Genomic DNA, 11,868 nt, shown 5'->3' on the forward strand with positions numbered 1-11,868 from the left:
CTGACCAGCACTCAAGGTTCTCAGCAATGGTAAGCCGCCAAGGCCGGGAATTCTCCGGAGAAAGTGTGTGGAAGAGGCCGAGACCACCTCTCTCCCGAAGAGCGGCTTTTGTCTCTCTCTTAAGACCATCACCTGTTTACCTGTCTCACACCTTTTCCTTTGGCCATAAAACATAGGTTTATATCTGGGGGATTGGTATTTCCAACTCTTAAGAAATTGCTAATTTACAGCCATTTTGCAGACACTTTTATTAGCACCCTAATATCTTTTTTCGCCAACGAAAAAGAACCCCCGGAGTGTGCCTACTTTAGCGGATTAACGTTACCCCTATCCTGAACCGATAATTTCTGCACATTTGCATTGTGTCCGCGGCTTAGTTATGCAAATCTCAAGTGCCTGGCTTGCATATATTTTTGGCCAACATCTTGTTACATATGCTAATTTGCAACTCCTGATCCCGAACCCGATCTTGAGGAGCTGTTGACGTCGCCCTGTTGCCAAAACATTGCAGATTGCAATTACGAGTGCGCGAATCTAATGAGCAACTAAGTGCATTTGCATACGGCCTGGGAAAACTGGGTAAGCCGATGAGCAGGGGATTTGCGGTGAGTCGGGGAAATCAGTCAGTAGATTTGCATAAGAAGAAGAAAAAAGTTTTTAATTAGGTTAGTGATTGCAAATTATATTTGCAAAATATTTCCCTATTAGTTTTTAATTTCTAAGAAAATAAATATTTTTGAACATGAATTCTACGAAAGCATAGTTTATGCTATTTAAGATGAATGAAACATTTTCGGAGTTTGTAAACCATACAATTTTAATATTATACCAAATAAGAAAATTAATACAGTTATCATTCAATGAAAATTAAACATCTTTAATTTATAAAATTTTTTTTTACTTTTATTACCTGATTTATTGTTCAGATACATTTATATTCAGATAGTTTGATTTGTTATGAAGCTTTATTTATTAAATCAATGTTTAAGATAGCAAGGTAATTGCTTATCCTTAATTTGTCAGAATACATTGATATAGTAACAGTAATAGTCGACTAAAATTAGGATAGCCATGATATAATACTAATTAGTACCGCCACCCATTTCCTACCCATTGTCTAGCCTTTTCTATGCGTAATCCGATGTCTAGGCAAATGAGCAGAGAGACAATCCTTCGTGTCCTTCGCGGATGTTCCCAGGCTCGATCCTTTCGATCGATCCCCCGAGAGACACGCAGCCGTCGCGCATCCTTCGTTTCGGGGCAAAATCTTCTCAAGACAAAACTTCACACGACCAGATCGGCTAGAAATTTGAATAAAATGCTGCATAAAAAAAACCGAAAGTGGTATAAAAAAGTGAAAAAACTTCATCAAAAAAAAAAAAATCGAAAGAAAAAAGTATTTATCATTCCGTGCGAGTGTGAGCGAGATCGTTTTATACCTGGTCCCAAGGACCTCAGGCAAATAGATAAGGAGTCGGCGGTGGTGGTTTGGCCTTCGTCCTGCGTATGCAAATCGCTCGCCCGAGTCCGCGATGATTCCTTTTCAATTCGAACAATGCCGAGGGTCGCCGCCCTGTCCTTTGGCCACACATGTTTGTGTCTGCGTTTTTTCTGCATTAATCGTCCTATTTGAAAAAAAAAATGATTAAACCCTTTCGTTCGGTACATTTTTTTCGGAGATTTTTCCCCGTTTTTTTTAAGTTCATCATTTTTTTTTTGCTTAAGTCATCCCGTTGTTGTAATTTCACTTTTTCCGTGAGAACTTCTGATGGGTTCGGATGGAATTAAGAAGAAATAGGAAGCTCAGGTGTGGAATAAAAGGAGATTTTTTTGGGGAAAAATATATTTTGATCGAAGAAAACCGGAATACATAAAAAGAGAGAGTATAAGCTGGAAGAAACCATATAATAGGACGAGCATGACTAAATATAAAACAATATAAAAACTAATATAATGCTTAACATCTTTAAGCATTATTGAAATGTAAATGATAAATAAACGCAAATATGCTAAACATTTTAAAACACTAAAAAAACTTAAAAATAATCTTTAAGTTTAAAAATTCAAGACATACTTATTAACATTTCGTAAACTTAACTACCGTCTTGAATTTCCTTTCCCTTTCTGTTGCGGTTAAATTTTATTTAGCCCGTCGAGTCCATTTTCCTTAAGACCCAAGGCGATTTATGTTGAAATAATCAAGCTGCCAGCATCGCCGTGCCCTGCATCCTAAGCAATTCACCCCCCGGCGTGATGTACATACGATGATGATGATCTTGGGCTGGAAAGGATTCAATCTGAGTTTCTGACCGAGTTTCCTCAATTTGCATACCGAGGGTCGCGAACTCTTTTGAGGGGTGCAAGGGTTTGTCATGGGAACAAAAGATGCATTCAACGCCGAAGAATAGACGAAATCAATATTTGAGGTAATTAATTAACAGCATCAGTATTGAAGAGAAGAAAACCCATAACAATATTCACATTTAGCAATCAATTGATTGACGATTGAATGTTATCTTGAATATTATCAGCAAAAGTCATTTGGCATGGCGGTATGATCGTATTTCAATTCTAAATCGAAAAACTCTTGCAGTGGGATAAAAATTGGGTGATTAATGTAAGGTTTATATTTTAAGAGCTTTAATAAATATTAAATTTGTTAATGACACACAATAACATATTTTTAAAAAAATAATATTTTAGATCATACTAATACAATACATATGAACTTTTAAAACTTAATACAAAATGTAAAATTTTTCTTAGAGTCTTATTAATACTTAAAAAATCAAAGTTAATAGAATAACAAACAAATATAAATAATATTTGTATAAAATATGAGTCACAAATATCACAAAATAGTATAATATTTTATTCATATCCTGATGTTTTCATTGTTTTAAATTCAGCGGTCTTTGCATTTGTTCTTTTTTGTTTGATCTGGCAACCTCTTCCTGGATATTGTTTCAGCCCTGAAAAAAGGTTTGCCTTTTCTACATTGGCGGGAAATTCAAATGTATTGTTCGAGAACTTACCATGGGGTAAACTTATAACAAAAATTTCCGTTTTAATGTTTTTTGGGAAGCTGAAAATGAAATAAAAATTGTGAATGTTGGCTGAAATATCCTCCTCTTTATCCTCTATTTAAAAACACCTGATGTTCTGTGTGACCGCATTGCGCATGACCAACTGTGGTATTTTGTAGCACTGCGGTCACACCACGCCAAGGTACGTGTCCAAAATCATGAATCGAAAGTAAATCAACAATGCTGCTGCTGCGGAACGTAAATACTCGCTAAACTCGTGAAATCGGCCCAGTGCGAATCACAGGTGCTCGTTTCGGTGGGGAAACCACATTCAGATGCACTTCGTCGGCGAAACGGAGAACAACTGAGCACGCAACAACAAAAACCCAACAACAACAGCAACAGCGGAGAGAGCCAGTCACAGCAATAGTCACACAAATAGCATCACTCATCTACAAAAAACAATAAAAATGACCACTCGCACAGTGCAACGGAACCTGTGGGCCTCCGGTTTGGTGGTCCTGATCCTGCTCCTCTATTGGACGGACTCCACAAGAGGATACTTCGCCGCCATCGACGAAGCGAAGACCAGCAAGAACTGCTTCTGCGAGGTGGGTTTAAATCGGATTAGTGTATATAGTATATGGGAAATTCAGGCATGTGGCTATAGCATATATAAAGAGGGCTTTACAGAACTATAAAGGTAATTTCATCATAGTTTGCCAGTTTTCATGACAAAATCCTTTCCCAAAGACTCCTTATGATGTTTCAGCTTTTGATTTTTGTTTATTTAACATGTTAGCTTCCACAATCAAAGTTTTGATCTTAAAAGAGAGATTAATATTTTCGAATGATATACTATCAGTGTTATCAAGTAAATAATCGGGTTAATAAATTATCTCAAATCAATTTCCGTTAAGAATGCAAAGATATGCCTATTTTTCGCATGCAACTATAAATACCAGCTGTCATTCCCACCTCAACTGTATGATATTTATACTTTTCCCAGTTGGAGGGATCTATAAACGACTGCAGCTGCGATGTGGACACGGTGGACCACTTTAACAACATGAAGGTGTATCCCCGGCTGCAGAGTCTGCTGGTGAAGAACTTCTTCCGCTTCTACAAGGTGAACTTGCGGCAGGAGTGTCCCTTCTGGCCGGACGACAGTCGCTGTGCAATTCGCTTCTGCCAGGTGGAGAACTGCGAGGAGCAATCCATTCCCCAGGGCATCAAGGACAAGGGCGAGCACAAGGAGAAGGCGGCCTTTAAAGTAAGTGCCCGGGTATTTCCATTACCGAGTTATCAAGACTATGGCCCTTATCGGTGGTACTCCACTATCTGCCTGAAAACTCAATGGGTTTTGCAGGTGATTTATTTTTATTCGAATGTTTGCGGCTATACAAGAATAAGCCGCATCTGCAATCTCCCAATGACCATACGCGGTTAATGATGTGGCCTTTGATTTTGTTTTTCAACGCTGACGTGGTTTTAGTATCTCATCAAGCGTTCATCCGCCCCTTTTCGTTATTGGATTTAAATATTTACGAAAGGGATTGATTTACTTCGGATTATACAACATACTTCAATTTTAACTTAAATAATCCTAGTCCTACTGATAATATCCACAATTGAGGAATTTTTAAATTAATTTTTTGTAATGTTCTGTTTTTTAATTGCTTTGAACAGAAGTGTTTCTTATCTTTATAAACAACACTCAAATTGTTGACTTTTTTTTTGAGTTTCAGACGCATACATTGTGCAAAGAAACAAAACAATTATATAGTTGATTCCACAAGCAAATATTTTTTAAATAAGAGATAAATATAAGTAACGATAATGCAGTTCAAGAATGTATTAAATTATTGTATTACCGAACACATTTATCAGAACAATCAATGGAATAATGACTGACTTACAACTTCAGCTCGATTGTTTGCACAACTGCTTAACTTACCTTACTGACTTCCTCATCTGTATCTTATCTTTACAGTACACGCGGGAGGCGCAAGTGGACAGCGGAGCCTGCTCGGATGGCGAGGATTTCGACAGCTCTCTGGGATTCCTGGACACGAGCATTAGCGACCAGGCGCACCGGGAGTTCGAGCTGTGGGCAAAGCACGATGAGGCGGAGGAAGACTTTTGTATAGTGGACGACCATGAGGAGGGCTCCCAGTACGTGGATCTGCTTCTGAATCCCGAGCGATATACCGGGTATCGCGGAGAGTCGGCACACCGCATCTGGAAGAGTATCTATTTGGAGAACTGCTTCGGTGGCAACAACGAAACGGCTAATAAGTTCTCCAGTTACGTGCCCCATATGGATCTGCGGGACGTGTGCTTGGAACAGCGCGCCTTTTACCGCATTATCTCAGGTCTCCACTCCAGCATTAATATCCATTTGTGCTCCAAATATCTGCTCTCCGAGTCGAAGGACTTCCTCGATCCGCAAGGTATCTGGGGTCCGAACGCCAAGGAGTTCAAGCGACGCTTCAGTCCGGAAACAACAGGTGGCGAGGGCCCGCACTGGCTGCGCAATCTCTACTTCATCTATCTGGTGGAACTGCGTGCCCTGGCCAAGGCTGCTCCCTATCTGCGTCGCGAGGATTACTACACAGGCATAGCTGAGGAGGATGAGGAGGTCAAACTGGCCATTAACGATATGCTGACTGTCGTTGAGTGAGTAAAGGATGCTTCTCTTGTGTTACAAAATCATTCATATGGTCTCTTCTTGCAGAAATTTCCAGTCCCACTTCGACGAGAACGCTCTCTTCAGTAGCGGCATTGCCTCCATTAAGTTCAAGCACGACTACAAGGAGAAGTTCCGCAACATATCCCGCATCATGAGCTGTGTGGGATGCGACAAGTGCAAACTCTGGGGCAAGCTACAGACCCAGGGCCTGGGAACTGCACTGAAGATCCTGTACTCGGAAAAGCTCAATCTGGCCACGGAAAGTGGCCTCTGGGACAAGCCGCACATCGAAGCGGATCCCATCTTCAGGCTGTCGCGTACGGAGATTGTGGCTCTCTTTAATGCTTTTGGCAGGTAGAGTTATCACATGATTTAAGCTTGAAAACCGGACATTACTAACGCACCATTTTCTTTCAGATTATCCAACAGCATATACGAGATGGAGAACTTCCGGCGCGTGCTGAGGTAACCCATTCAACCCGTGCTAACCGAGTGACGGCCCGGATCCCATACGCTTCACAGGAGCAGCTCTGCGCCGCCGCTCAGTCTACTAGTTAATTTATACGCACATCGCTGGGGATGCATCGTGGGCATCTTCCTGAATGCGGTTTCCCTTCCATAGTTCGTAACACATGACCGGCCAGAGGCTAGCAACCCCAGGATAGCTGCTTCCCTGTACATACAAAACTATTACCCTAGGCTATTTGTACTTTAGCGCACCGCACCGTATCACCCTCATATAAAAAAGAAATGACAAAAAATAGCCCAGGAAGGATGCAGGTGTTTATTGTAAGTTAGGATAGTATTTATTGGAGGAGTTTGTAAGCAGAACTTAATGAGAAAGTAAACGCATTGTGCAATAACTCGACCTTACGACACAAGGATTTAAAATAAACGTGCAGTCAGATGTTTTGAAACCCCCTTTTCACGTCTCCATCGATACGGGGCCTAGCAACCGAGTTGTTTGCTTTTTCAGCTGTCGGCTTTTTTGACATTTGCTAATAGCTATCCGGTTGATCTGCAGTCGATTGCTCTTGTATCTATATTTTCTTTGCAAAATGGTTATTCTAAGTGTGAAACGCGGAGACGAGGTCCTCTTCTTGTTCGAGACAAGCGTTAATGAAAAGACGGATTCCGTGCTGCGGGATCTGGTGGCCCTCTACAATGGTCAACTCAAGATCCAACGTGTCTGCATGGAGATCGAGGAGCTGGCTGAGCATGGCACCATGCTGCCGGGTGAAATGATTGGTCTAAACGAGGACCAGAGAGAGGAACTCAAACTGAAGGATGTTTGGGCGGACAAGTGCATCCCGTCGGGTGGTTTTACTATCAACAAAGATCCGCTCCTTCGTCGAAATGGGCAGCAGCCCTCTGAGGCGATGCAGAAGGTTCTGGCAAATGCCATAGCCGATGCTAAGGCCATGGTGGATAGGGTAAGCTATGAGGTGTACGGTATTTGGAGGAGGAGGTGTCCCTTGATAAATGTCCCTTTAAAAATGAACCTTTTTTTTATGGGACAACGATGTAACAATATTTTCCCTTAGCGACTGGCCAAATCCTCAAAGACCTTGACCCTAAAGATCGTTGAGGAGGCCTTGAACCTCCTGCGTGGTGCCGTGACCATTGTATATCCCATGCAACTGCCACCCCATGACACTATTCGCATGGAATTCACGAACACCGAGGATCTGACCGGCACCCAGGCCTCCAAGGAGGTCATCGAGCCCTCCAAGGCGCAGTTCTGGTTTGCAGGACGACAGATGCTGATGGGAAAGCTCATGAGCGAGTACTTGGGTGCTAACGACAAGACTAAGGTTAGAAGTCCTATAAATAGTATCTCCCCCTTTTATAACCCATCCCTAACACATAATACTAGGTGGTGGTAAAGCTGAATCAACTTGGTGAAGGACCACCGGCTCGCGAAGCTGTGATCTCCGATCCCATGCGTAAGGAAATGATGGCCGCCGCCTTCCGTCGCCAGGAGGAGCTCAAGGTGAGTCCAGCATTTTATAGAGAGAATTCCAAATGGTGTTTTATTTGCTATAATACGATTATAAGTATATCAGATATAAGTAGGTACTGTTGCTCCTTCGATTTAACTAGTTTAAGAAAACGTTGAATATTGCATAGCTACAAAGTCGAGAGTTAAGGCGAGTCGGATGCCTATATCCTATATGTCTAGACGAGGCTGCTTCCTTGGCCTGTCCTGGTGTTTTTTTTCTTTTTGATTCAGCAGATGTGAGTTGGTTTATGCTATATACTCTATATAAATGCAACTTTGTCTAAGGCGCATCTGCTGGAACTGTTAGATTGGGGTTTTTGGGTAAATAAAGCTCGGCCATCTCATCGTTGTTCATCTGGGGGCTATAAATTCAGTATATAAGTGTGATTATCCTTATTCAACCAAGAAAAGTAAAGATCCGTTCCATTTCTCTGTTAGTTGGTGTAAACGTTGTATAAATGCGCTGAGTAGAATTTAAATTCAGTTCCCCTTGTACAATACACAGGTCCGTAAAGTTTGGTGCTGTTTTTGATGGTCTTCCAGGAGTGATCCTATTTGGAATCCTATTTTTTTTGATGTGACTTGCCCGGCCAGGTTCGGTTAATCAGCTTAGAGAATAACCAATGGTTTCTCGGGCACATCGCAGGTAGTGGCCTTCTCCTCATCCTGGTCGTAATTCTGCTCACTGGCTCCCGAATCTCCGGCGGGACTTAGTGGTATCAGCGACTTGGTGCTGCCGATCATCTCTTGATTGTCCAGCGGAAGTCCAAGGTCCGATAGCTCCTGACCACCTACGGCCTGGTGCTCCAAGTCGACCACATCGTCGTCCGTGTCGTACATCTGATCCTGCTGCTTGTTGGCCATTCCTGGGCCAAAGCCATTATCATCGTTATCAGAGTCGTCGCCGGCACAAACACAACGCATTTTGGCATCGTCACCAACCTGAAAATTTGAGATATAATATAGGTTTAATGGGTTCTGCGATTATAATTCAAAGAAATATGTTCTAAAAATTCCATTATACCATTATTTTCAATGGAACTTTTAATCTTTGTATGTCCTATAAATATAAAGTTAATAAACCCACCTTGACGGACTTGGTGATGATACATAACGATATAGAGGACACCACGAAGAGCACAATAGGCACTATCAGCGATACGACGAGCTCCCTGTACACCTTGTCCAAGTCATAGCGTGCCACCACAAACTCCACATTTGAATCCTGCGAAACGGAATAGAGACCTCAAGTAATCCGATACTAGAAGTGAAATTCAAATGGGGCAGAGAGTTCCCCACATACCTTGTTGTAGTAGCACTGGTAGCGTGACTGGGCGGTATTGTTATCGCCATCGTTGCCATAGCGAGCCACAAAGTCCTTGCATTCCCCGCGAAGGGTATTCACGCAGCCCTCCAGGTTGATGAACAGTTTCTTCCAGCTGTAGATGGTCAAGTTGGCCTGGTTGGGCAGATACCTCTGCTCGGGATCCACCGATCGGGTGCTGTTGTCATAAATCGCCCAGAACTGGGTGAAGTTCATGAAGGGGGCGGGCAAGGTGTCATGCTCCAAGAGGGTGCCATTCAGGCAATCCGTGGCACTATTTGGGATTTGGTATAATTAGTTATATCATTATTATTTTATTGGGGTCTAGACTCACGTGATGCGATTATCGGACTCTCGGGTGACTGTGGCGCAGTTGGTCAACAGGTTGCCATCATCCTCCTTCCAGAACTCAAAGGGTTCGATGCGAACTCCATGCTCGGATCCTCGGGCCTGGTTGAAGGCCACTGCGTTCTCACAATCGGCAGAGATGACATTGTCTTCCTATAGAATATATAAAATTATCTTTATACTTTTAATAACCGACGCAGATCCCAAACTTAAGCTACAACGTTCAAATTTGTTCCCAATACTATACCACAATAGTGGGGTTTTTTGTGTGTTTTTACAAGACTTTCTAGTTCGTATTCCCTACTATTTTCAACTTACGTGCATAATAAGCGTATTGACATTGGCAGTCGTTATCTTGGAGCAGTAACGATCGCAACTGAAAGGCTTCTTGATCTTGGTGCAGTGCACTCCATGACACTCGAAGAATCCATTCAGCTTGGTGTTGTCCTTCTGGGAATTGATCGTATGCCCATCTGCTTTGTGGTGACACAGGAAGAACTCCGACATATTCTTGCAGTGTCCTATGAAGAACGTAATCAGTTAATGGTATTTTATTTATCACAAGTATATTACTTACCATTGGAACAGTTAAAGACTCCTCTGATGTTATTGCAGGCGGTGCCATTGTTGCAGTTGAACTTATTCAGGCGACTCAGGTCAATCTGCAAGGATGGAACCAAGGATAATGGTCTTTCAATGATCGTTAAACTCTCGTGGCGCCAAGTGTCCATAAAGACGGTGGGGCAAATACTTGACATGCCTCATCGCCTTCCCATTAGTAGCCACAACCTTAAGTGGGCTAAGAATGAGTCATTTTAGCACTTTCCTTATAGTGGGATGCCCAAGACGATGACGTCTTTGGCGGTGGGTGGTCTTGGGTTGGGTCTATAGGTTAAGGTATTGCTACAGTTGGTCGGAAAAGGTTTTGTATTGGAAAATTAAGATTCGTTTTTTTAAGAAATTTTAACTGGAATCATATATTTTTTTGAAAAAACTGTAATCTAAAGTACCAATGATCAAGTTATAAAGTGCTTTAATACCTTTAAGCTTTATCAATATCTAAGAAACCTTTTTTTATAATTAAAAAAATAATCAAAGCATCACACTGATTAGTATACCAAAGCTATTATATTGTATATGATTGAAGTATGGTATACTTTCAACAGAATTCCTTATTAACTGGGCTATAAAAGAGTCTTCTCAATAACCTTTAGTATGACTACTATATGAAACAGGGCTGTAATACAATTTTTGTAACTATAACTACGTTCTTCTGAACTCTAAAGTTTATACTGGCTTTGGTTGCTATAAATAGAGTTATTTCCTAAACTTTTATTACCTTAGAGGGGTATTACGGCCTTAAGAACTCACCATGGCGCAGGATGTGTTGGCCACCCGAGTGCAGTTGTTCAGTTGTATATCGGTGCCATTGCGTCGCACTATGGAGTGGATCTGGGGGCAGAAGCCACTGGTCTTGGTCAGGCACCATTCTCCGCAGGAGGCCCAGGGGCAGTTGTTGGGCATCTGGCGGTCCACCGTTTGGCACATGACCGGATCGAGTTCGAAGCCCGATTTGAAGGCCCTATAAAAGAAGGGATTTATAAATAAATGATATGTATTTATGGGGGGCTATATATAGTAGGTACCCACTTCAAGGAGGGCGAGTAGATGGCCACGCTCAGGTAGACGATGGACACGCAGGACAGCACCATGGTCAGCTGGCACAGGCAGATGGCTCGACAGATGCGCGCATCCTGCTCGGGAATCACCCGCGGTTTGTCCTTGCGCCGCGCCATTTATCCTGGAGGAGTGGGTCTCCACCTGGTGGTGATTCCTGGCTAATTTATGACTTGTTGATTTGGTGGCCCACTTTCCCGCCGATCTCCTCCTGTCCAATGTTTCCCTATATACTTGCAACCAATGCCGTTTTCAAGGTGATTCCGTTTTTGTTTGCTGGGTGGGTTTCGTTTTTGGGGGGTGGTTGTGGTGGTTTGGTGGGTGGGTAGTTTGTTTATTTGTTTGTGGTGGGGGTGGGCGGATTCTTGTGCCGTTCTATTTTAGTTAGCTTTGCTTATTTGTATTTGGACTTTATAATTACTTGTACTTGGTCTTTCAGGGGGGTTTATAAGGATGGAAAGGTGTAGGAACTGGGACGTCTATATTTGATGAATGAGTTCTTCTTGTCTTGGGGACCGTTTTTTCCCCGATTTTCGCACGTCCGCTCCCGACAGCTACTGAGTCCTGACTGAATCCCGGAGCGGAAGGAGTACGGCTTGCCAGGGCTGCCAACAAAAGGACACTGCGCACTTTTACTTTTTACTCGAAAGCGAAAGTGAAAGCTGGGAAAACGGGCCAAAACAAACCCTTGAGTGAAATGGAAACCGGGACAGGGATGGAGCCAGCTCAACAAATGGTTCCAGGTCCTTGGAAACACGCCTGCGCCTGGAGAGGATTCCCTCCACCTCGCTACTCTCTC

General features: G+C 42.6%; 3 protein-coding genes across 3 annotated transcripts; 2 read left to right on the forward strand and 1 right to left on the reverse strand.

Moving 5' to 3' along the window:
- The first annotated feature begins 3,217 nt into the window (after positions 1–3,217).
- On the forward strand, positions 3,218–6,628 carry LOC119554513 (ero1-like protein). The gene is made up of 5 exons (XM_037865455.1): positions 3,218–3,637; positions 4,036–4,299; positions 5,020–5,705; positions 5,764–6,072; positions 6,136–6,628. Exons 1-5 carry the CDS (start codon positions 3,497–3,499, stop codon positions 6,185–6,187), a joined length of 1,452 nt encoding a protein of 483 aa, XP_037721383.1. The 5' UTR covers positions 3,218–3,496; the 3' UTR covers positions 6,188–6,628.
- Positions 6,629–6,776: 148 nt separating this feature from the next.
- LOC119555258 (cilia- and flagella-associated protein 298) lies at positions 6,777–7,790 on the forward strand. The gene is made up of 4 exons (XM_037866556.1): positions 6,777–7,151; positions 7,263–7,532; positions 7,595–7,711; positions 7,785–7,790. Exons 1-4 carry the CDS (start codon positions 6,777–6,779, stop codon positions 7,788–7,790), a joined length of 768 nt encoding a protein of 255 aa, XP_037722484.1.
- On the reverse strand, positions 7,724–11,844 carry LOC119554512. The gene is made up of 8 exons (XM_037865454.1): positions 11,043–11,844; positions 10,764–10,974; positions 9,970–10,054; positions 9,711–9,913; positions 9,379–9,545; positions 9,024–9,318; positions 8,808–8,945; positions 7,724–8,662 (listed from the first exon to the last, which is right to left on the reverse strand). Exons 1-8 carry the CDS (start codon positions 11,186–11,188, stop codon positions 8,330–8,332), a joined length of 1,578 nt encoding a protein of 525 aa, XP_037721382.1. The 5' UTR covers positions 11,189–11,844; the 3' UTR covers positions 7,724–8,329.
- Positions 11,845–11,868: the final 24 nt, after the last annotated feature.

This window comes from Drosophila subpulchrella, chromosome 3L, assembly GCF_014743375.2.
Source record: "Drosophila subpulchrella strain 33 F10 #4 breed RU33 chromosome 3L, RU_Dsub_v1.1 Primary Assembly, whole genome shotgun sequence".
Taxonomy (NCBI): Eukaryota; Metazoa; Arthropoda; class Insecta; order Diptera; family Drosophilidae; genus Drosophila; species Drosophila subpulchrella.